Source organism: Macaca thibetana, chromosome 12 (assembly GCF_024542745.1).
Source record: "Macaca thibetana thibetana isolate TM-01 chromosome 12, ASM2454274v1, whole genome shotgun sequence".
Lineage (NCBI taxonomy): Eukaryota > Metazoa > Chordata > Mammalia > Primates > Cercopithecidae > Macaca > Macaca thibetana.
In genome coordinates, this window is record NC_065589.1 from 108,249,030 (window position 1) to 108,273,338 (window position 24,309).

Here is a 24,309-nt window from a genome sequence, read left to right on the forward strand (position 1 = left end):
TTCATTTTTAGTTTCAGATGCATTTTTCTTTTCTGCACCAATAAAGACCAAAAGTAACAACAACAAAAAGTTAGCCAATATTTGATATATTTGTTGTTACTCTCACATAGGCAAATCATAAAACCATACCACTTACTTTGAATGTTCCCATTCTACAACTCTCACATATATTACTTTAGAAAGAAATAGATTAAGGACCTTTAAAAAAAAATGGTATAAAAAAGTTAAATACCTATCACTTACAAAAATACCTGGGAAATTGGAGGTGTTCAAACAACAATTCATTTTTTGAATTTATTTTTAGTAATTTTTTTAGATATTACAATACACATCTTTAATTTATAATGTATTCAGGTTATTCCAGTAAAATCTAGCAATTTTATACAGTATAGCTCCATTCCCTCCCTCTCTTCCTTTGTGCGATATTGTCATATATATTACATATTACATGTATGTTATAAACCCAACAATACAGTGCTGTCACTATTGCTTAAGCAATCTTACGCTTTTTTTTAAAATTATGAGAATATATTTATTGTATTTACTAGAGTATTTCCAATGCTCTTCATTCCTTCCTATGGATTCAAGTTACCCTCTATTTCTTTTAGTATTACTTGTAAGGCAAGGATGAATTCTGTCAATCTTTGTTTACATGACAATGTCATTATTTCACCTTTATTTTTGAAATATAGTTTCACTGGATATAGAATTCTTGGTCAACAATGGTTTCTTTTTCCCCCCTTTCAGAACTTTGTGTCACTGCACTGTCCTCTGGCCTCCATTGTTTCTGATGAGAAGTCAGTCAAGAGTATTGTTCTCTTGTAAATGACAAGTCATTTTTCTCTTGCTGCCTACAAGATTTTCTTTCCATCTAGGGATTCAGCAGGTTGCCCATACTATGTCTGGGGGTGGTTCTCTTTTGTGTTTATCCTACTTAAAATTCACTAAGACTTCTGGTTCTGAGTGTTTTTAATCAAATTTGGAAAATTCTCGGCCATTATTTCTTCAAATTTGTTTTTCTACCACTTTCTTTCTCTTCACCTGGGAGTCCCATTACATGCATGCTTTGGAACACTTGACACTGACCTACAGATCTCAGAGGTTTTGTTCTTTTGTCTTCTCCAAACTTCTTTCTCTGCTCTTCGGACTGGACAATTTCTGTTAATCTTTCAAATCTCCCAACTCTTTCTTCTATCATCTCAGATCTGCTTTTGAGCTCATGTGAAGAAAGTGCATTTCAATTATACTTTTCAACTCTGGAGTTTCCATTTGTTTTTTTTGTTGTTGTTGTTGTTTTGTTTGTTTTGTTTTTTGAGATGGAGTTTCACTCTGCTGCCCAGGCTGGAGTGCCATGGCAGTATCTCAACTTACTGCAGCCTCCCCATCCTGGGTTCAAGTGATTCTCCTACCTCAGCCTCCCGAGTAGCTGGGACTATGGGCTACCCATACCACCACACCCAGCTATTTTTATTTATTTATTTATTTATTTTTGTATTTTTAGTAGAGACGGGGTTTCACCATGTTGCTCAGGCTAGTCTTGAACTCTTGACCTCGAGTGATCTGCCCACCTCAGCCTCCCAAAGTGGTGGGATTATAGGCATGAGCTACCACACCTGGCCACCATTTGGTTCTTTATTATAGTTTCTATTTATTGAGATTCCTATGTAACTCATTGTTAGTATTTAATTCTTCGAAAACCCTTTCCTTCAATTCTCTCTACATACTTGTAATAAATGTTTTGATGTTATTGCTAAATCTAATATCAAGACCCACTAAGAGCCCATTTCTACTATTTTTTCCCCTTGCATGGGTCACACTTTCCTGTTTCATTGTACATCTAGTAATTTGTGGTTGAAAACTGAAAAAAAATCACAAAAATGAGTCTTTCTTTCTTTTCTTTTTTTTTTTTTGAGATGGAGTCTCACACTGTTGCCCGTGCTGGTATGCAGTGGCACGATCTTGGCTCACTGCAACCTCTGTCTCCTGGGTTCAAGCAATTCTCCTGCCTCAACCTCCCAAGTAGCTGGGACTACAGGCGTGCACCACCACGTCCAGCTAATTTTTGTATTTTTAGTAGAGACAGGGTTTCACTATGTTGGCCAGGTTGGTCTTGAACTCCAGACCTCGTGACCCACCCGCCTCAGCCTCCCAAAGTACTGGGATTACAGGCATGAGCCACCGTACCCAGCCGAAAATGAATATTTCTTAAAAGCCATAATAATTATTCAACTACACAGTCTTCACAAGATTATTTGTGGATTGTTCCTTTGTGGTGACCAACAAAGCATGACTAACGCTAAAGGCCCAAAGACAACGCCCGACACAAAGGCAGAGCCATGGGGACAAAAATGTGTCCTCCCTTAAACCTAGCTGTGCTTTCAGTATATTGTTCAACTCTCAATGGAGCCTCTCCAGGCATCTACAGCTTTCACACTGTTACTTTCTGTATTAGTTCATATTGCTGCTGTAATAAATTATTACAAGTTTGGTGACTTAAAACAACAAAGATTGATCATCCTATAGTTCTGCAGGTCAGAAGTCTGAAACAGGTCTCACGAGGCTAAATTCAAGGTGGCAGCAAGGCTGTATCCCTTCGGGAGGCTCTAGCGGAGAACCCATTCCAGTTTCTAGAGGCTTACCCTCATTACTTGGCTCATGGCCCTCTTCTTTCATCTTAAAAACCTGCATCACTGGGACCAGTTCTTTTCATACTGCTATGACACTAACTCTCCTCTGTCTCCCTCTTCCACTTTTAAGAACTCCTGTGATTATACTGGGTCCACCCAGATAATCCAGGATAAATCTCCCTACCTTAAAGTCTATTGTTAAGCAATGTTAATACCATATGCTCCCTTAATTCCTTTTGCCACATAATTTATATTCACAGGTTCTAAGATTTAGGTCATGGACCATCTCTGGGGGCTAGCAGGGTTCATTATCTTGCCTACCACACCTTCCTATTAAAATCTCTGCTCATGAATTTCCATTTGGACATAAATGTTTGCTATGGTTAAAGTCTGTGTCATTTCCAGGGCTATTTATATTATCATGAAGCATAATAATCAAGAGAAAAAATCTGTAATGATGGTTTCAGGAAACACCCACTAGAAGATATTTAAAGGAAAAAAAAGAAAAGTATTTAAAGGATAGGTATATTAGAAGGGTGAAACACATCCAGTAAAACACATCATTAAGATCAATTACATTGCCAAGAACATAAAATTTATCATGCCCATATATCTTTTAAAGTCTACCTTTATAAAACACCCTTAACAAAGTTAAATAGGCTTGGAGCTAATCTGGGAGGTGCTTGATATGAAAACTGAAGCCAGAAGATCTCAAAATAGATATAGATCAATAGCTCAACTTGAACTACCAAAATTGAGCATTGGACATAAATACCAAAAATCTATTTTCTAGAATTGATTTGAAAATATAAATTAATCATACATTATTTTAAAATCACTCTGACAGGGTCAATCTATACTAATTGTATGTTTATGGTATAAATAAGTACAGATGCATATATTGCAAAATCATTTTCAAATTTTCACTGTCATTGCTTTAATTCTGGTTTAACTTTTTAAAATTCAAATTTAAATAAATGTATAGGTGAAAACTTCTGTGTCTGTTATTCTTCAGTATCTCTGAAGCATTACAAGTAATTTGTATCCTTGAAATTTTTGAGAAATGTATTTATTAGCAATTACAATAAAAATTATATGAATAAAACAGAAAGAGAACATTACGAAATCCTCTTAAGATGTCCGGTTCACATTAGTCTTAAAATACCCATATACCAAAGTCCTTCTCATCGTTTCCCATTCCCAACCCTCTACTGCTATACCCAACCTTACCAAACTACCTACAAGTTTCAAAAGTTCATTTAAACATCATCACCTCTACTAATTCTGCCTCAAGTATCTTTTTACCTAACTTATTAGTTAACCTTATTCACCTGGCTTATTCTCACGTGTCTTTCAGGATTCAGGTGTACCTTGTCTAGAAACATTGTCCTGACTTAATCTGTCTGAATTACAGGTACCTCTTATGAGTTTCCATCAAACCTGTGTTCTGCCCTCTATGAGAGCATTTATCACAAAATGTTATTGTTGTCTAGTCCCTTATCTGTCTTTCTACTAATCCCAAAGATTACTAAGGCAGGAACCATGTTCTATCCTTGAAATTCCTGTATCTGGATCACAGTAAATGTTTAAAAATAATGTTTGCTGAATAAAAGAAAATGCACACACATTTAATATGCTTAATTTTTAAACAGTTCTCAAAAGCTTTGTTGTTGGCTTCCTAAACTTTAAGAAAGTTCAAGTAAGACAAAACTGAATGTGACTTCCAACCATATGGCAAACTAACATGACACAGGCCCCCCTTGCCCCAAAACACACAAAAACATACCTGATCAAATATGACAATGTTGTAAAAATACACAGCTGAATTTGAAAAAATAAAAAGGAGATTCCTGGGTAACAGAAACAAAGAGTATACTGAAAGGCAAAAGCGAGCGTAGAAGGTGACTGAAAAATACCAGGGGATGATAAGCTTTGGCTATAGGCCCCAACAGTTGGGCACTGGGAACTGGGATTTTACAGGGTAAGCCTTTTACTGTTAAAAGTCTGTTAGTTTGACCTATAAAACTGTTTGCAAAACTGACTATGCTGTGCTAGACTGGAGAGAACAAGAATGATGGAAGAAAAGTCTGTTTATGTCTGACAATACCATATATTTTAGCCTAGCAGTCATAATATGAATTATATAACTCTGAGATGATGAGGTACACCCAGACCAGGGAAAGTGGTCTCTGGCATGCATCCAGATTAGGCTATGTCCAAGAATGCCCCAGTCTCATAATAATAAATATAAATAAGTCTAGGCCCAGAAACTAGGCTTCCAGAAGCACAATATCACTCAGATATTATCCGTAACTGTGCCTCTGCTTATAAGGCCCTGGGACTTGGAAGCTGCATATCTTTCTGATGAAATTACCAATCTCTCTGCTATATAACCTAAACACAAAAGCTTCCTTATATATCCTTTAGATTTGGATTTACTGCATCAATCCAAATCACTACGGAGGTTGTAATGTTTTGAATGACCTCTCAGGGATATGGGTATACATGAGACAAGGTACTGGAACTGAGACTTCTGCTTAAATCCTGGACCCTAGAAGGAACTGCCACCTGAATAAAGTGAGAATGCCAGGCCCAGAAAGTTTCAAAGGCAAATTCTATCAGTTAAAAAAAAAAATCAATTTTACACACTCTCTCAAAGAAAATAAAAGAGAACAAAATACTTTCTGACTTCACATTATGAGGCCAACATTACTGATTCCAAAACCAAAGCATGAGAAAAGAAAACTAAAGACTAACATCCCTCATGAACATAAACACTGAAGTCCTCAACAAACTATTAGCATATCAAATACAGCAATATGCATACATATACATATACACACACACACAGAGAGAGAGAGAGAAAGAGAGAGAAAGAAATACAAATTACACCACAAAGAAGTGGAGTTTATCTTGAGAATGCAAAGCTGGTTATATATCCAAAAATCAATCAATGCAATCAACATATTAAAAATCTAAAGAAAATAAATCATATCAATTTAAACAGAAAAAGGATTTGACAAAATTCAACATCCATTCATAATAAAAACTCTCAGCAAAGCAGGAACAAAAGGGAACTTTCTCAATCTGATAAAGAGCATCTACAAAAAAATACACAGCTAACATCATACTTAATAGTAAAAAACTAAATGCTGTCCCTCTGAGATGAGGAGCTCTTATTCAATATTTTACTGGAAGCCCTGGCCAGTTTTAAAAAGAAAAAAAAAAACATGAACAGACGGCTTGATGGTATACAATTTTTAAAAAATACATATTTTAAAAAAAGAACTGAGATTAGAAAGGAAATAATACTATTCATATTCAGAGACAGTGATTATATACATACAAAATCCCAAAGAAATGACAACTCCTAGAACTAGTAATTGTGTTTAGCAAGGTTACAGGATACAAGGTCAACCCCTCAAAATCAGCCATATCCCTACATACTAGAAACGAACAATTGGAAATGAAAAAAAAAATTTTTTAATATCATTACAATAGCTCCTTTATTAAAAAGCAACAAGTAGAAACATATAACATTTACAGGATCTTCGTGCTGAAAACTGTAAGACACTGCTGAAAGAAATCAGGTAACATCTAAATATCAAAATGGATAAATTGGGATTAGGGGTTTTTCGAAAGAATACTACAGGCCACTGCTACCCCTTTTGCCAGCTAGGTAATGGATCTGCTACCACCATCCCCAGCATCCATAAACAGCTGCTTTCACCCTCAGATTTTGAATAATTCCAAAATAAAATAATTTTTTTAATAGGAGAAAGATTTGTGACCTAGAGCAAAAAGTCCTCAGACATGGCCAAAAACACAATCCATACAATTAAAAATTGATAAAACTGAACTTCATTCAATTTTAAAATTTTTGTTCTAGAAAAGACATCATAAGAGAAATTAAAAGATAAGTTACAGTCTTATCTGTTACAGATAAGCTTTTCATTTCTCTTAGCGATGTCTTTTCTAGAAAATTTTTGGAAATCACACATTATAAAAAAGATTTATATCCAAAGTACACAACGAACTCTTAAAACTTAACAGTAAGAAAACAATCCCCCAACTCCAAAAAAGAAAACAAATAACCCAATTAAAATATGTGCAAATGACTTAGACACTGTAATATAGAGAAGATATAAATGGACAAACACACAAAAGATGTTCAAAATTAAAATTAGGATGAGATACCACTATGCACCTACTAGGAATGGCTAAAAACAAATACTGATAATACCAAGTGCTGGTAAGGATGTAGAAACTGGAATTTTCATACATTATTGATGGGAATGCAAAATGGTACAGCTACTCTAGAAATGTCTGCAGTTTCCTATAAACATACAGTTACCACATGACTTAGCAATCCTACTCTAGGTATCTACCCAAGTGAACTGAAAATGTGTTTTCACACAAAAATCTGTATACAAATATTTATAATATAGCTCTATATAAAAATGCCAAAACCTAAAAACAATCCTAATAACCCTCAACAAATGAATGAGTAAACAGTGTGGTATATCCTTATAATAAAATACTACTCAGCAATAAAAAGGAACAAACTATTGATAAGTAGAATCACCTCAAAGAACTTCAAAGGCACCATGCTGAGTTTTAAAAGCCAGTCACCCATGGTTACATACAGTAGAATTCTATTTATATGACTCTCTCAAAAGGACAAAACTATAGTGACCAAGAAAGATCAGGGATTCCAAGGATTATGTGGGGAGTATGGTCAGGTACAGTGGCTCACGCCTATAATCCCAGCACTTTGGGAGGCTGAGGTGGGAGGATCACTTGAGGCCAGGAGTTTAAGAGCAGTCCAGGCAACATAACAAGACACTGTCTCTACAAAAAAATTAAAAACCAACTTAGCTGGGCATGGTGGTGTGCGCCTGTAGTCCTAGCTACTCAAAAGGCTGAGGCAGAAGGATCACTTGAGCCCAGGAGTTCAAGGCTACAGTACCCATGACTGCACCAATGCATTCCAGCCTGGGTGACAAAGCGAGACCTGTCTCTTAAAAAAAAAAAAAAAAAGTGGGAAGGATGTGTCTATGCTTACTAAGAGACAAAAGGGACAATAGGGCTCTTTTTGGCAGCAGAGGTAAGGGGTGTTATAGAACTGTTGTATCTCCTGATGTTGGTACTAGTGAAAAACTATATAAAGTGCTGAAGTTCAGAGAACTGCTCACCTCCACAAAAAGTCCAATTTTACTATGTTAATTTTAAAAATATTTTAAAAAGTAAATGGAAAGGTTACAAAAACCACCCTACTAACAAGTTATTTATATTAATATATAGAAAGGTTTCATTACTTCATTTAATATTTAGACTATGGACTATGTAACAGTTTGAGGAAATACATATCAAAAAGCTGAAATCATGTTAATAGCATTTAGATTTTGATAAACATACTAGGTGCCATTATCTTATTTGATCCTCATAACTGCCTTGAAAGTGCATATTATTTATTATTCTTAGTTTACCAGTGTAGAAACAAACTACAAGAAATTAAGTAACTTGCCCAGAGTTGCAGAGATACTAAGTACCTGAGTTAGGAATTAAACCTAATTCATTATGTAGCCAAACAGTAAGTGTTCAATTAATGTTGAATGAATGAATGAATGAATGCATACAAAGCTCGTGCTCTGATACTATGGTGCCTTCTGATAAATTTAATCATATTAAATGTATATATTCATATTTTAAAAGGCCAGAATAGAATGTGGAAGGATTAAATTAAATATAATTATTACATCTTTTTTAGTTAATTGCTTAAGTGAACAAAAGGTCATACTAAAAGAGGAATATTTATGAAACACTATCCCGTTTACCTGCATTTACAAATAATTTTCTTTTTTTAAAGTGCTACACAGCCTATTTGCTATACGAAAACATAAACACAGATTAATATCATTTTCCCCTCCCTTAGAATTCTTTAATTTGAAAAAAATCAAAAGACCAACTGATACCAATGGAACAATTTCAAACCAGTATATAAACTTTCTTTAACTAGGTCTCCTTTCTTAAACATATACTCTTTACTAGGGCCATTTTGGTGGTAGCATGTTTTAAGACCACTCCATCCAAAATAAATAAAAGTTCACAGACACTTGGAATAATTGAAAAAGACAGAAAAGACCTTTTAAATGTGATGCAAATAGTCCCCCTTATCTGTGGGAGGTCATTTCCAAGACCCCTAGTGGATGCTTGAAACTGCAGATGATATTGAACCCTGTATGTACTGTTTTTTCTCTATGTATCTGTACCAATAGAACAGTTATGACAATATTTTGTAACAAAAGTTACATAAATGTGGTCTCTCTCTCTCTCTGTCTCTCTCAAGATATCTTATTTTACTATACTCACCCTTCTTGTGATCTGTCAATCTGATAACCAAGGTGACTACTAAGGGCCTAAGGGGCAGGTAGTGTATACATTGTAGATACACTGGACAAAGGCATGATTCACCTCCAGGACAGAACGGCCCAAGACTTCACCATACTACTCAGAACAGCATGCAATTTAAAACTTGTTGTTTTTGTCTGAAATGTTCCATTTAATATTTTCAGACTACACGTGACCACAGGTAACTGAAAGCACAGAAAGCAAAACTGCAGATAAGAGGGGGAAGACTACCTCTTACATTAATGTGTCACATTTATAGTTTAGACACAGTGAGTTTTGATTTTATCATATAACAGATCAATATCCAATATATTGAGTTTATTTCAATATTCAATAATATGTATTAAAATTTCTATGATATTTAAATGTTCTTGTCATGCTTGTCATGAGACTACAGTTAAGCACTACCCTGGATTATGAAATATATTGTGCAGAAAACATGAACCAGCAGGGCTGTGACTGTGTATCCTTAAAAAAGCCTGCCTGTGGCCGGGCGCAGTGGCTCACGCCTGTAATCCCAGCACTTTGGGAGGCCGAGGCGGGTGGATCACGAGGTCAGGAGATCGAGACCATCCTGGCTAACACCGTGAAACCCCATCTCTACTAAAAATACAAAAAAATAGCTGGGCATGGTGGTAGGCACGTGTAGTCCCAGCTACTTGGGAGGCTGAGGGAGGAGAATGGCGTGATCCCGGGAGGCAGAGGTTGCAGTGAGCCGAGATCACGCCACTGTACTCCAGCCTAGGTGACACAGCAAGACTGCATCTCAAAAAAAAAAAAGCCGGCTGGGCGCGGTGGCTCAAGCCTGTAATCCCAGCACTTTGGGAGGCCGAGATGGGCGGATCACAAGGTCAGGAGATCAAGACCATCCTGGCTAACACGGTGAAACCCCGTCTCTACTAAAAAATACAAAAATCTAGCCGGGCGAGGTGGCGGGCGCCTGTAGTCCCAGCTACTCGGGAGGCTGAGGCAGGAGAATGGCGTAAACCTGGGAGGCGGAGCTTGCAGTGAGCTGAGATACGGCCACTGCACTCCAGCCTGGGTGACAGAGGGAGACTCCGCCTCAAAAAAAAAAAAAAAGCCTGCTTGCAGAAAGGAAATCCGTATACTGAAGGGAAATCTCTACTCCCATGTTTACTGCAGCAGTATTCACAATAACCAAGATATGGAATCAACCTAAGTACCCATCAACAGATGAATGAATAAAGAAAATGTGGTACATATACACAATGGAATATTATTTAGCCATAAAAAAGAATGAAATCCTGTCATTTACAACAACATAGAAGGAACTGAAAGACATTTAAGTGAAATAAGCCAGGCACAGAAAGACTAGTATTGCACATGTTTTCACTAAAATGTGGGAGCTTAAAAAAAAAAATGAACTCACAGAGATAAGAGAATAGAATGATGTTAGTGTCTTATGGATAGTCATTTAAGTGTGTAAACATGGGTTAGAAGTGGGAAACTGGGTAGAAGTTTTATAAGAAGATTTAAGATGGCCAGGGAGCTTAAAAAGGCTAGCTATGAGAGGTGATACAGAGTTGACATATCTCTAAGTAGAATTACCAGATGCTTAGAAGGGTAGTGGGGAGTGGGGCATAAAGAGGGGATGGTTAATGGGACAAAAATACAGTTGGATAGAAGTAAGACCTAGAGTTCAGTAGCAAAATAGGGCGCCTATAGTTAACAACAATTTGTTGTATATTTCAAGATAAATAAAAGAATGGAATTGGAACGTTTAATTGGGGAATCCATCACCTCAAGCATTTATCATTTCTTTTGAAGATGAATATGTACAACTATTACATATGTAAAACTATTATATATCCATAATAATTAAAAACAAAAAACAAAAAGAAAAAACAAACCAAAAAAATAAAAAATAAATAAAAGCCTGCTTGCAAGGTTATCTCTTGGCCGACAGCTGGGAACTGGGATTTGGGTAGGGTTCTCACCATTTCCAGAACTGATTAAGCTGCTCACTAAGCCTAAGTTGTTTATGCAAACAATGTAATTTATGCTGAACACCTGCTTTCCTTCTGTGAGCCTGAAATTTTGGTATATACCAGTGAAAGGGTGCTTATATGACCAGCCCCCTAATTAAAAACCTGGGGTGCTGAGCCTCTAACACTGTCTCTGATAGATAATGTTTCATATACGTCGTCACAACTTGTTGCTGAGGGCACTGAGTACATCTTGCCTGACTCCATTAGGAAAGAACTCTTAAAAGCTTGTACTTCCTCTGGACTTTGCCTCATGTGCCTCTTCCCTTTGCAGATTTTGCCCTGCATCCTGTCTCTGCAATAAATCAGCTGCAATTAAATGCTGAGTCTTCTGAGTCTCCTTACCAAATCGGTGAACTTGGGGACAGTGTTGGGGTCCCCCGCGACACGCATACTAAAAGGTATCTGAGTAAAATATATACCTACCATCTTACAAGGCAATGTGCTCTTGGAGGAAAGTCGTTATTCATACACAGCAAATCTTGCATAGATTGTGGAATAACATCTACAAAAACATTTGATAATGAAAAAGTTAGTATGTTCATGATCAGGCAGAGTTTTATAATATGCTTTGAGGAAACACGTGTCTTGCTAGACCATGCAGTTTTGATATTGCTTTAAGATTCATATCTAAAGATAGCCTGAGTACAGGGAGAGGGATTTCTCATTTTTTTTTCTTCAAACAAAAGTAGCCTATAAAAAAGACATATGCCACTCCCATGTTTAAAATATTGTTTTGCTTCTGAGTCATGACTCACACAATTCCTCACCCTTACCAGAAAGCTTTGTTTTATTTATTCTTCTTGGCCTTACCTTGCCTCTACTTTTCTTCAACATTCTATTTAGAGATATGTCAACTCTGTATAACCTTCCATAGCAAGCCTTTTTAGGCCCCCTGTCCATCTTAAATGTTCTTGTAAAACTTCTACCTGGCTTCCCACTTTTAAACCATGTTTACACACTTAAATTACTATCCATGATACGGTACTAACATCAAAGATCATTATACTCATAAACACATGATAAATTCAATGCATAAAAAATAGTATCCATTCATGAAAACAATTTTTGTTATATAGCTATCATTGCTTAGCAAATCTATACTTTTTATTTTGCTAAAAGACTAAAGAGAATGCTAACGATTTGATGCTTTTCAGACCAAAAGCAATAGGCAACTCCAACAAAATAAATGATTAGTGCTCAAATCTCCTGACCTCTGATAATATAGTTTTAAATGCGTATCTGTAAAACTGAGCTAATGGTTTGGCTTGTAACTCCCACCATCAGTTATAGCCTCAATCAACCAAATTAAAAGAAAACTGCACTTTATATGTACACATGCAACGATGCCTTAACTAGCCTAAAATTCATTCACCTTTCACTGGGCCCAGGGGTTCCAAGCCTGTAATCCCAGCACTTTGGAAGGCCGAGGCAGGATCACCTGAGGTCAGGAGTTCAAGACCAGCCTGGCCAACATAACAAAACCCTGTCTCTACTAAAAATACAAAAAAAAACTGGGTGTGGTGGTTGGTGCCTGTAATCTCAGCAACCTGGGAGGCTGAGGCAGGAGAACTGCTTGAACCTGGGAGGCGGAGGTTGCAGTGAGCCGAGATCGCGCCATTGCACTCCAGCCTGGACAACAAGAGCGAAACTCCGTCTCAAAAAAAAAAAAAAAAGAAATAAATCATTCGCCTTCATTGTACCACAGTCTCCTTCATCTGTTCATCTCAGACCTCTGATTCTAAGCCTCCTTTTACTACAGCAGTTTTTCCTTGATGTATGGTCTTCCCTTAAATTAACAGCACTTAAATTTTCGCTACTGAATAGTTTCTTCATTAATTGGCAGAATGTTGAACCTGAAAATTGCTGGCCATTATGAGACCTCCCACCAACTGCACACACTTCCCTCTTCATCTTAAAATTCTCATATTCACATTCTGGATTAATTATTTTATTTTGCTGTATAATTCCTTCCATATATGTATATATGGTTAGTGTTATCTGCCCTGGTTTATGAATCTGAATGCACATATTATCTAATTGTTTTGTTTCTAAGAAGAATATACATAATAGAAAAGGTGACATAATTCTATTCCTACACAAGAAAAAGCACAGATTGTTTTCAGGTCTGAGCTTACAAATGACAATCTATTACGATCAGAAAAAATTTAACACATTCTACCTATTTATTTGCTTAGTGAATGAAGAAGGGTATTTGACTGGCAGCTCCAAAGTTCATGTTTATTCAGTATCTTGCTCACTCACTGTTATGCACTAGTTTATCTCAGGACAGAAGATTTGGATGATTTGACCTATTAACAATCATAGACACCATTTATTGAGTACCTGGCATGGGTCAGGTACTGAGATAGTTGCTTAGGTACAATTTCTCATTAAATCTGCACTTAGTAGATTTAATACTATCTTCAGGTAGTATTACTTCATTTTACAATTGAAATAACTCAAGCTTAGAAGGGTCAACTAACTAGCAAGTAGAAAAAATAAAATTTTAATCCACTTGTTTTGACTCCAAAATCTGGAGTCAATCCAAAATACTACCCTCTAATCAACAGATTTTCCTTTATTTGTAATCCTTCAAAGCCAAAGTTACTTGCTTAATTCTCCTTCTCTAATTTCCCAATTAAAAGTGATCTTTTCTCCTCTGAATTCCAACAGAACTTTATCTGTACTTCAGGATGCACTTATCACTTTTTACCTATTACTGTTACTTACTTATGTATCTTATCTTCCCTACTGGAATGTAAGTTTCATTTAAGTTTGGGTTCTACAGGGCTTGGAAAAGTACCTGGTACATGTTAGGTACTCAATAAATATGAGCTGATTTAATTAATTAAAAAATGAATGACACTGTAATTCATCCTCTACCTCAGATGTGGTGAAACAACTTTGCCTATGTAAAACAGTTCCAGAGGAACTGACACTACAGAAGAAAACTAAATTCGTCATTCAAAATTACAGCCAATCTTAAAAATCAGAAGTTAATTATTATTATACAGAAATAACTTACCCTCTAATAACTCATCCTTTCCTTCTTTATCAGTGGACTCTTGTACAAGATAATGATGAGTGACTGAGAACTTGAAGTCAGCAAAGAAAATTTCATCTGATTTCTCTTCCCATGTGCCAGAAGTAAATATACCCTACATGTAACAATAAAATGGAAAAATATTTACCTTAATGAACAGCTATCATTATATTTACTAACGACAGGGATATTTTCCCCTTTTTCTGCCCTATAAATATCCTCCATACAAAGAAAAAAGAAAAACATAAAAGTGAATACAACCAAGAGAAAATTATTTTATTTTATTTTATTTTTTATTTATTTATTTTTTTTGAGACGGAGTCTCGCTCTGTCGCCCAGGCTGGGGTGCAGTGGCCGGATCTCAGCTCACTGCAAGCTCCGCCTCCCGGGTTCACGCCATTCTCCTGCCTCAGCCTCCCGAGTAGCTGGGACTACAGGCGCCCGCCACCTCGCCCGACTAGTTTTTTGTATTTTTTAGTAGAGATGGGGTTTCACCGTGTTAGCCAGGATGGTCTCGATCTCCTGACCTCTTGATCCGCCCGTCTCGGTCTCCCAAAGTGCTGGGATTACAGGCGTGAGCCACCGCGCCCGGCCGAGAAAATTATTTTATAAATGATTTATCACAGTGTTCCTTTAAAAAGAAATTTCTCCTAGAATATTAACTATCAAGTGACTTACACAGATTAATATTTTTTTCAAGGATGTCTCTATATAAAATCATGAATACATCACTATATATTAATAATACAGCATATAGCATTATTTGACACCAGAAACTGCTTCATAAAGAAGCAGTCTGCACAATCAATTTAATGGCATGACACCTGTAGCACTTATTTAACAGATTCCTGCTTCTTTATCGAGCTTTGGCATTCAAGTCTTTCCATTTGAATAGCAACTTCTTGAATGGAAAACATATATTAACTAAGAGTTCCAAAGAGTTCCTTAGTTATAGATAACCCTAACCATAAAAAAGGATTTTTCCCACAGGGCTTCTAATCTCCCATAGTTACTTTTTCCAATGGAGAGGTAAACAGTCATTACAGCATAGCACCACTACGAGGCAGGAAATACCAACCAAGCAACTAGCTAAGCACAGATAGCCCCAAACTAGACTGAAAATGTATAAGCAACAAATCTGTGAGTTACTATTTTTAAAATGTTTTCATGGCCATCCCTAGTGTAAACACCTGAATGTTTTATATATATTCCTGGAAAGATATTTATAATTCTAAATTAAATGAAATCCTATTTTAAGTGTCCTAAGTATATATTACTACATAAGTACATCAAATATCAATCTTTTCATTAGGATTTGAATTGTCATGTATGATATACATCCAAAATCATAATTTTTATTATGCTTTAAGTTCTAGGATACACGTGCAGAACATGCAAGTTTGTTACATAGGTATACACGTGCCATAGCAGTTTGCTGCACCCATCAACCCGTCATCTACATTAGGTATTTCTCCTAATGCTATCCCTCCCCTGGCCCTTTCCTCCCCCAACAGGTCCCAGTGTGTGACGTTCCCCTCCCTGTGTCACGTGTTCTCATTGTTCAACTCCCACTTATGAGTGAGAACATGCAGCGTTTGGTTTTCTGTTCTTGTGTTAGTTTGCTGAGAATGATGGTTTCCAGCTTCATCCATGTCCCTGCAAAGGACATGAACTCATCCTTTTTATGGCTGCATAGTATTCCATGGTATATATGTACCACATCTTCTTAATCCAGTCTATCATTGATGGACATGTGGGTTGGTTCCAAGTCTGTGCTATTGTGAACAGTGCTGCAATAAACATACGTGTGCCTGTGTCTTTATAGTATAATTATTTATAATCCTTTGGGTATAGACCCAGTAATGGGATTGCTTGGTCAAGGAAATAAGAGAGGACACAAACAAATGGAAAAACATTCCATGCTCATGGATGAGAAGAATCAATACTATGAAAATGGCCACACTGCCCAAAGTAATTTATAGATTCAATGCTATCCCCATCAAACTACCATTGACTTTCTTCACAGAATTAGAAAAAACTAAATGTCATATGGAACCAAAAAAGCCCTCATATAGCCAAGACAATCCTAAGCAAAAAGAACAAAGCTGGAGGTGTTGGGAGACCCCCTGAAGCTATTGCTATGGAATAAAAGATGAAATGCTCCTGATTATTGTAAATACAAAATTGCATGCAGGATTGTGTAAAGACAATGCCAGCCTGGACTGCCAGAATGAGCCAACAGCACGTGATGTTCTTCCCCTGCAGAGAGCCTACGAATGGACGTGCAGTCAGGGACATTTCACATCACCAAGATTCCTATCCCAGAAAAGCAGATGTTCATAGCTCTGGGAATAGAATGCGACCCTTGTGGAGAGTCTATAAACGGACGCTTGAGGAGCGCCTGTCCATATGGATAAGACAGGGCTATAAACGCCCTCACCTTGCCATGGATCTTCTAGGCCTCTTTAGGGTTAAGGCATACTCCCTTCTGAGAATTTCTGGTCTAACCGGTTGTCTAGCTTCATGTCCTGTTTCTATGGATTGTTTGTAACCAGCTTTTGCTGCAACTATTACTGCTGAATAATATCTTGCTAATCACAGGTTATGGAAAGACTGTGTTTCTGTTTGAAGGCTCTGTTAGAAATTACTGATGCACACACTATATTGTAAATTCTTATCTCTGTATATTGTACTTCTGCATACAGATGTTATGTTAAAGAATTACTTCATCCCCATGTGACCATCTCACCTCATAATCAAATGACCCTAAATCCCTCACTAACCTACCCTCCCCTCACTAAAATTAATAATAAATGCTGGTATATCCAGTGCATTGTTGGCACCACGGGACCAGAAGGCAGTGACCCCCCTGGACCCAGCTTTCACTATCTTGTGTGTGTCTATTATTTCTTGACCTGCTGATCTGCCTGGGAACAAAGAAAGAGCCCTGTTCCATTGCAGGATGCAGGCCAGATCCCACAATATGGAGGCATCACACTACCTGACTTCAAACTATACTACAAAGCTACAGTAATCAAAACAGCATGGTACTGGTACCAAAACAGAAATATAGACCAAGGGAACAGAACAGAGGCCTCAGAAATAACAAGACACATTTACAACCATCTGATCTTTGATAAACCTGACAAAAACAAGCAATGGGGAAAGGATTCCCTTTTAATAAATGGTATTGGGAAAACTGGCTATCCATATGCAGAAAACTGAAAGTGGACCCCTTCCTTATACCTCATACAAAAATTAATTCAAGATGGATTAAAGACTTAAACGTAAGACCTAAAGCCATAGAAACCCTAGAAGAAAACCTAGGCAATACCACTTAGGACATAGGCATGGGCAAAGACTTCATGATTAAAACACCAAAAGCAATGGTAACAAATGGGATCTAATTACTAAAGAGCTTCTGCACAGCAAAAGAAACTATCATCAGAGTGAACAGGCAACCTACAGAATGGGAGAAAATTTTTGCAATCTATCCATCTGACAAAGGGCTAATGGATCCAGAATCTACAAATAAACAAATTTACTAGAAAAAAACAACCCCATCAAAAAGTGGGCGGAGAATTTATTTTTTTCTTTTTTTTGAGACCAAGGCTCGCTCTGTCACCCAGGCTGGAGTGCAGTGGTGTGATCTCGGTTCACTGCAACCTCCGCCTCCTAGGTTTAAGCGATTCTCCTGCATCAGTCTCCCGTGTTGCTGGGATTGCAGGTATGCACCACCATGCCTGGCTAATTTTTGTATTTTTAGTAGAGACCAGGTTTCACTATGTTGGCCAGGCTGGTCTTGAACTCTTGACCTCAAGTTATCTGCCCACCTCAGCCTCCCAAAGTGGTGGGATTACAGGCATGAGCCACCACATCTGGCCAAAAATCATAATTTTTATGTGTGGGGTGGGTTTCTTTACCATGAGGTTGACCTGTGTTAAATCAAGGCATCAATGGCCTATACAAAAGGCTCAAGAGCCAATAAGTAATATGATAATGTACATAAGAGTTTGTTACGCTAGAAGAAATGTCCAATATAAAGCAGTGATAGCTAAAACGAGGTAAAAGAAAGTCCAGAAAAGGAGAGAGAAATTCCTTTTTCAAGTTTGCAGTAAATCTAAAATACTCTTTTTAAATGATACAGTGATACTGTCTGACCCTAATTCTGGATTCTGGTACTATTGTCAACCTTACTGACATCTATCTAGAGGAAGATTTGATTGTATTCAATAAGCGACAAGGCAACCAAGTTCTGTCTCCAAAACAGACTCAACTGATAAACAACACTCTAACATCCCATATTCAATTCCATCAGGATATAGTCATTTGATACCAAATTCCAGTATGGTGAATTTTTAAATCATCATGTTCAGCAAAAAAGTTAGATATGAAGAGTGATACTGTATGAGTCTAGCTATAAAAAGCTTAAGAGCAGGAAAAACTAAAATATACAGTGAAAGAAGTCAAAACTGTGATTACCTCTGGGATTGAAAAACAAGCAATCTTTCTGGGATAATGAAAATGTTCTATATTTTTATATGAATGGTGGTAACATGGGTATATACATTTGTTAAAACAATTACATACATGAGCTCTGTAAACTTTGCTGTGTATAAATCATAACCCAACAAATTTAAAAAATCAATAAAATATCCCTTAAAAATGAGATAAAGAAGTGGAAAAATAACTTCTGAGGAAAATGTGAGTGTTGGTGAGAGGAAGATTCTCTTTTTCCAAAAGAAAAGACAGTAATGGCAATTATGTAACAACAGCATGCTACTAATCATAATTTGGCACCAACAATCCTTTCCACTTATCTTTCTACCTACTCAATAAACATTAGGTAACTAAGATAGAGTCTAAGTCATAACTTTGGAGGGCCAAAGACCTCAGTAAGATAAAGATCACTGCCTTAGTTAACCCCTTCACAATATGTTTCCCGGACTGTTTTAATAGCCTTCCATCCTTCTACGTCGTTAACTTCCTAAAATACAAATATGCTATTTTTCCTCCTCCACTTAAATTATTCAACAACTTTCCATAATCAATAATAGTGACCTCTATCAGTAAAAATCTAATTATACACCTCCATATATTTATTTCCAATTATGTATTATAGTATTACACATATTGTATAAAAACAAAAAAACTGACATTAAAAGGATATAAAAATGTAACATAATTAGAAGTTATAATACACAAATATTTCAACATGAGCACATTGGTGGAAATACAAAGCTTACAGATCTGACCCTATTCCTTTCCAGTTTTACCCCCACATCAACCTTCCATCCTCCTTGTATTACAACTATGCCTAACAACTTGTTTTTCCCCAGAGGCATGCTTTCTTCATAAACCTGTGCGTAGGCTATTCCTACTGCTCTTCTCTGCTTCATTCTTTTAGTATACTTTTAGCTCATTCTTCAAAACTCAACCTAAATATTAATTCCTATTGAAAATGTGCCTTTGATTATTTTCAAGCAGTTAGTGATTATTTCTTAGCATCTTGTTCAAATACAAGAACAATACCTTATTCTAATTGCTTATTTATACGTCTATTTCTCCACTAGATTGTGAAAAGCAAAGACTATTGTTCTACTCATATTTGCAGCCCAGTACTTAACAGTACTTACATGCTTAATATGTATTTAGGGAATTACCTTTGTTCAGTATTAATAATAACCCCTACAACTTCCAAAGGTACTAGAAAATATTTCCTAACCAGTATGTTATCCAGTAACGTACTGGATATCCATATATTTGAGTAATATATACACTGTGATCTAACAAGTTGAAATAGCACACAACCCCATCATGTCTTGAACTGCTGCAACAACTAGATATCCACATGCAAAAGAACAAAGTTGGATCCTTGTCTTACTCTAGACTTCAAAATTAACTAAAAATGGATTGCAGATCTAAATGTAAGAGCTAAAACTATAGATACCATCAAGAAAGTAAAAGGATGACTCACAATGATACATGCTGCAACATAGAGAATGGGAGAAGATGTCTGCAAATTATGTACCCCATAGGGACTTGTATCCAGAATATATAAAGAACTCTTACAATTGGATAAGGAGAAGACAACCCAATTTTATTACTATTTTTATTTTCTGAGGCGTTTCACTCTTGTTGCCCAGGTTGGAGTGCAATGGAGTGATCTCGGCTCATTGCAATCTCTGCCTCCCGGGTTCAAGTGATTCTCCTGCCTCAGCCTCCCAAGTAGCTGGGATTACAGGCATGCACCACGACATTTGGCTGTTTTATTTTTAGTAGAGACAGGGTTTCACCATGTTGGTCGGGCTAGCCGCAAACTCCTGACCTCAGATGATCCACCGCCTTGGCCTCCCAAAGTGCTGGGATTACAGGAATGAGCCACCGCACCTGGCCGACAACCAAAATTTAAAATGGGCAAAGGACCTGAAAAGACATTTCTCTAAAAAAGGTATACAAACAGCCAATAAAAACATCAAAAGATGTTCAACATCATCAGCCATTAGGGAAATGCAAATCAAAACCACAATGAGATACTACTTCATATCTACTAGGATGGCTATAATTAAAACAAAAACAAGAACAAAAACAAAAAATAGTGTTGGACACAGTGGCTGACACCTATAATGCCAGCACTTTGAGAGGCTGAGGCAGGAGGACTGCTTGAGGCCAAGAGTTTAAGACCAGCCTGAGAAACAATGAGACCCCATCCCTAACCGAAAAAAAAATTTTTTTTGAGTGTGTTGGTACATGTCTATAGTCCTACCTACTTGGAAGGCTGAGGCAGGAGGATCACTTGAGACCCAGGAGTTTGAGATTACAGTGAACTATGATTGTGGCACTGCAATCCAGCCTGGGCAATAGAGCAAGACCTTGCCTCTAAAAAATAAAAATAAAAATAAAAATTTTTCTCAGGAGTCCTATACATGGCTGGTAGAAATGTAAAATCAAAGAGCCACTCTGGAAAACAGTCTGGCAGGTCCTCAAAAGGTTAAAGATAAACTTAAGATCCAGAAACTCTACTCCTAGATATATAGCCAAAAGAAATAAAAACATACGTCCACCCAAAAACTTAATGCTATAAATGCTCACAGCATTACTCACAGTAACCAAAAGGTGGAAACAACTCAAATTCCCACCAATAGGCAAAGATAAATGTGGTATATCCCTAAAATGAAATATTATTCAGCAATGAAAACAATCAGCCCTCCATATCTGCAGATTCCATATCCCTAGATTCAACCAACTATGGGCTGAAAATATTCAGAAAAAAACCCATCAATACAACAATTTAAAATAATATATATGTATTTTTAAAAATACTTATACAGCATTTACATTGTATTAGGTATTATACGTAATCCAGAGAGGATTTAATGTGTGGGATAATGTGTGTAGGCCATCTGCTAATATGCCATTTTATATAAGGGACTTGAGCATCCAGGAATTTTGGTATCCACAACAGGGATAGGGGAATGGTGTCTTGGAACCAGTCCCCCCAAGGATACCAAGGGATGACTACACTGATAAATGGCACAATATGACAAACCTGGAAAACATTATATCAGGTGAAAGAAGCCAGTTACAAAAGTGTACATATTGTCCAGGCACGGTGGCTCACGCCTGTAATTCCAGCACTTTGGGAGGCCGAGGCGGGTGGATCACCTGAGGTCAGGTGATCATGACAATTTGAGATTAATAAATAGTTTCTAACCATTGAACAAAAACAACCCAGTCATCTAGATACATTCCACTCCATACAGGTGGCCTGGCTGGCCTTCAGCCTGGATCAAGATCATCCCACTAAAAGCACAAAAGCACAGAAAGGAATGATATCAAGGCTCAGTCCAAAAGCCCTTTTGTATGCAACTTTTGACTTTCATTCCACAAGGGAAATTCAGAAACAAAGGGGAACTTGAGATAGTCCTTCTTCAGTTACCAAGAACCACAATTCATCCAGACAACATTCAACTACCTAAGAACTGTCATAGAAAGAGATCCTGAGCAAAGGGGACACAGCCAACTGTTAAGTGAAAAACCAGACCAAATATAAGAAGAAATCCTCAGGGAAAAGAATCAGCCAGGTATTGATTCACGTAGGCATGAGGTACATTGGTTAACACAAATAAGCCTTCTTTAAAGGAAACAAGTACCCTTTAGCATCATCTCAGGCACTCAGATCTAATAGGCACTTGGGCCTACCTTAGCAGTCAAAATTTATACTCCTTTCCGAGCCAGCCTGGCTTCATTTTAAGCCTGTGTATTTTATTTCCTGATCTGACCTTCTCCTCTGTATATATGATCTTCTCATCTGCTCATAAATATGTATCACATTTACGTATATCCACCAAGGATTTTAATTACTCCAATTGCATATACTTGAAGTTCATTATAAGTATTTTTTTTAAGTAAAAGCAGACTGTACAAATTAATTTCCTGCTCTTCAGGATAGGATACTCACATCTATAAGTACCTACTAAGCCAGATAATTCATGTATGTGTGTGCCTGTGCATACATAAAATCTTTTAACACTGAAATTAAACTTACATGAGGTTAAGGATTAACCTCATTCTATGGATGAGAAAAGGTTAAGAGACTGAAAAACCTGTCCCAGGTTACCAAACTATTAAGTGGTAAACTGATTTGTCGTATCATTTACCAGTAGCGTAAGTGGACATGATTAAGGACATAACTAAGGACATGATTGGATAAATGCCAGATGAGTAAGCCATCAGTAGATTTGTGAAGAAAATTGGATCCCTGTTAGCCTTTAGGTAAGGTAAAACTGATAAGAACAGATGAGGATTTGGGGCAGGAAATTGAACTGCGAATTTAGGAAACAACCCAGCTCAGCTAAAGTTCCCTATCGGGGAGTAGAGAAAAAAGGTGGAGAAATTAGGGACCTGACCGTGGAAGCCTATGAATATCAGTCCTAGTTCAGACTATCCTGTAGGCAATGGAAAGCCATTGAAGGCTTCTGTGAAGGATCATAATATAATGACAGCATTAGTTCAGGAGAAGTCATCTGAACACACTGGAAGGAGAAAAACAAATGAGAAAGAGAAGGTAAGGAAGGGGAAAGCATGGAGAAGTAATAAAGACAATCAGAAAGTAGTATAGAGGCCAGGTGTGGTGACTTAGGCCTGTAATTGCAGCACTTTGGGAGGCCAAGATGGGAGGATCACTGGAGCCCAGGAGTTCAAGACCATCCTGGACAACACAGTGAAACCACATTTCTGGCTGGGCACAGTGGCTTACGCCTGTAATCCCAGCACTGTGGGAGGCTGAGGCGGGCGGATCACAAGATCAAGAAATCGATACCATTCTGGCCAACATGGTGAAACCCCGTCTCTACTAAAAAATTTTAAAAAAATTAGCCAGGCGTGGTGGCGCGTGCCTGTAATCCCAGCTACTCAGGAGGTTGAGGCAGGAAAATTGCTTGAACCTGGGAGGTAGAGGTTGCAGTGAGCCAAGATAGTGCCACTGCACTCCAGCCTGGGCGACAGAGCGAGACTCCATCTTTAAAAAAAAAAAGAAACCACATTTCTACAAAAAATAAAAAAATTAGTGAGGTGTGTTGGCACATGCCTGTGGTCCCAGCTACTCTAGAGGCTGAGGCAGAGGATCACTTGATCCCAGGAGGTCAAGGCTGCACTCCAGCCTGGGCAACACAGCAACACTGTGTCTCAAGAAAAGAAAAGAAGAGGGAGAGGGAGAGGAAGGAGGGGAGGGGAGAAGGGAAAGGAAGAGATAGGGAAGGGAAAAGAAAGGGAGGGAAGGGAAGTATTAATATAGCCCAGTGACTGCAGAGGAAAATAATGGGAGGATATTTGTCCTACCAGAATGTATAATAAATTTATAGTAAATAAAAAATAAAATGATATTTATATAGGAATAAACATTATTCAGAATCCAGAAACCGATCCAAATACATATGGGAACTCAGTACATAATAAAGGGAACATATTCAATGGGACAGTTTGGAAAAGTTGGCTATCCAATAGCAAAACAAAAAAAGTCTCATTTCACTCACAAAAAGTAATTCTAAGTAGAATATCTAAATGTTAAAAGAAAAAATCTTTCTTTAGAAGATAAGTACTAAAAAATAGAGAAGTATAAATTTATCAGAGTAAGGTCAAGAGACCCTTTCTACATACAGGATGAAATCCAGAAGTCATAAAGAACCTAACTACTTAAAAATATAAACTCTTACCTTAC

At 37.2% G+C, this 24,309-nt stretch overlaps 1 protein-coding gene across 4 annotated transcripts in view; it reads right to left on the minus strand.

Annotated features, from left to right (window-relative positions):
• Positions 1-24,309, minus strand: part of RAB3GAP1 (RAB3 GTPase activating protein catalytic subunit 1) — a 1,043,110-nt gene that overhangs the window by 59,647 nt on the left and 959,154 nt on the right. For all 4 annotated transcript variants that reach the window (XM_050750973.1, XM_050750977.1, XM_050750976.1 and 1 more), the window contains 2 exons: positions 14,073-14,205; positions 11,471-11,549 (listed from right to left, as the gene is read on the minus strand). In XM_050750973.1, the coding sequence (XP_050606930.1) occupies positions 11,471-11,549; positions 14,073-14,205 (212 nt within the window). The remainder of the gene's footprint in view (positions 1-11,470; positions 11,550-14,072; positions 14,206-24,309) is intronic.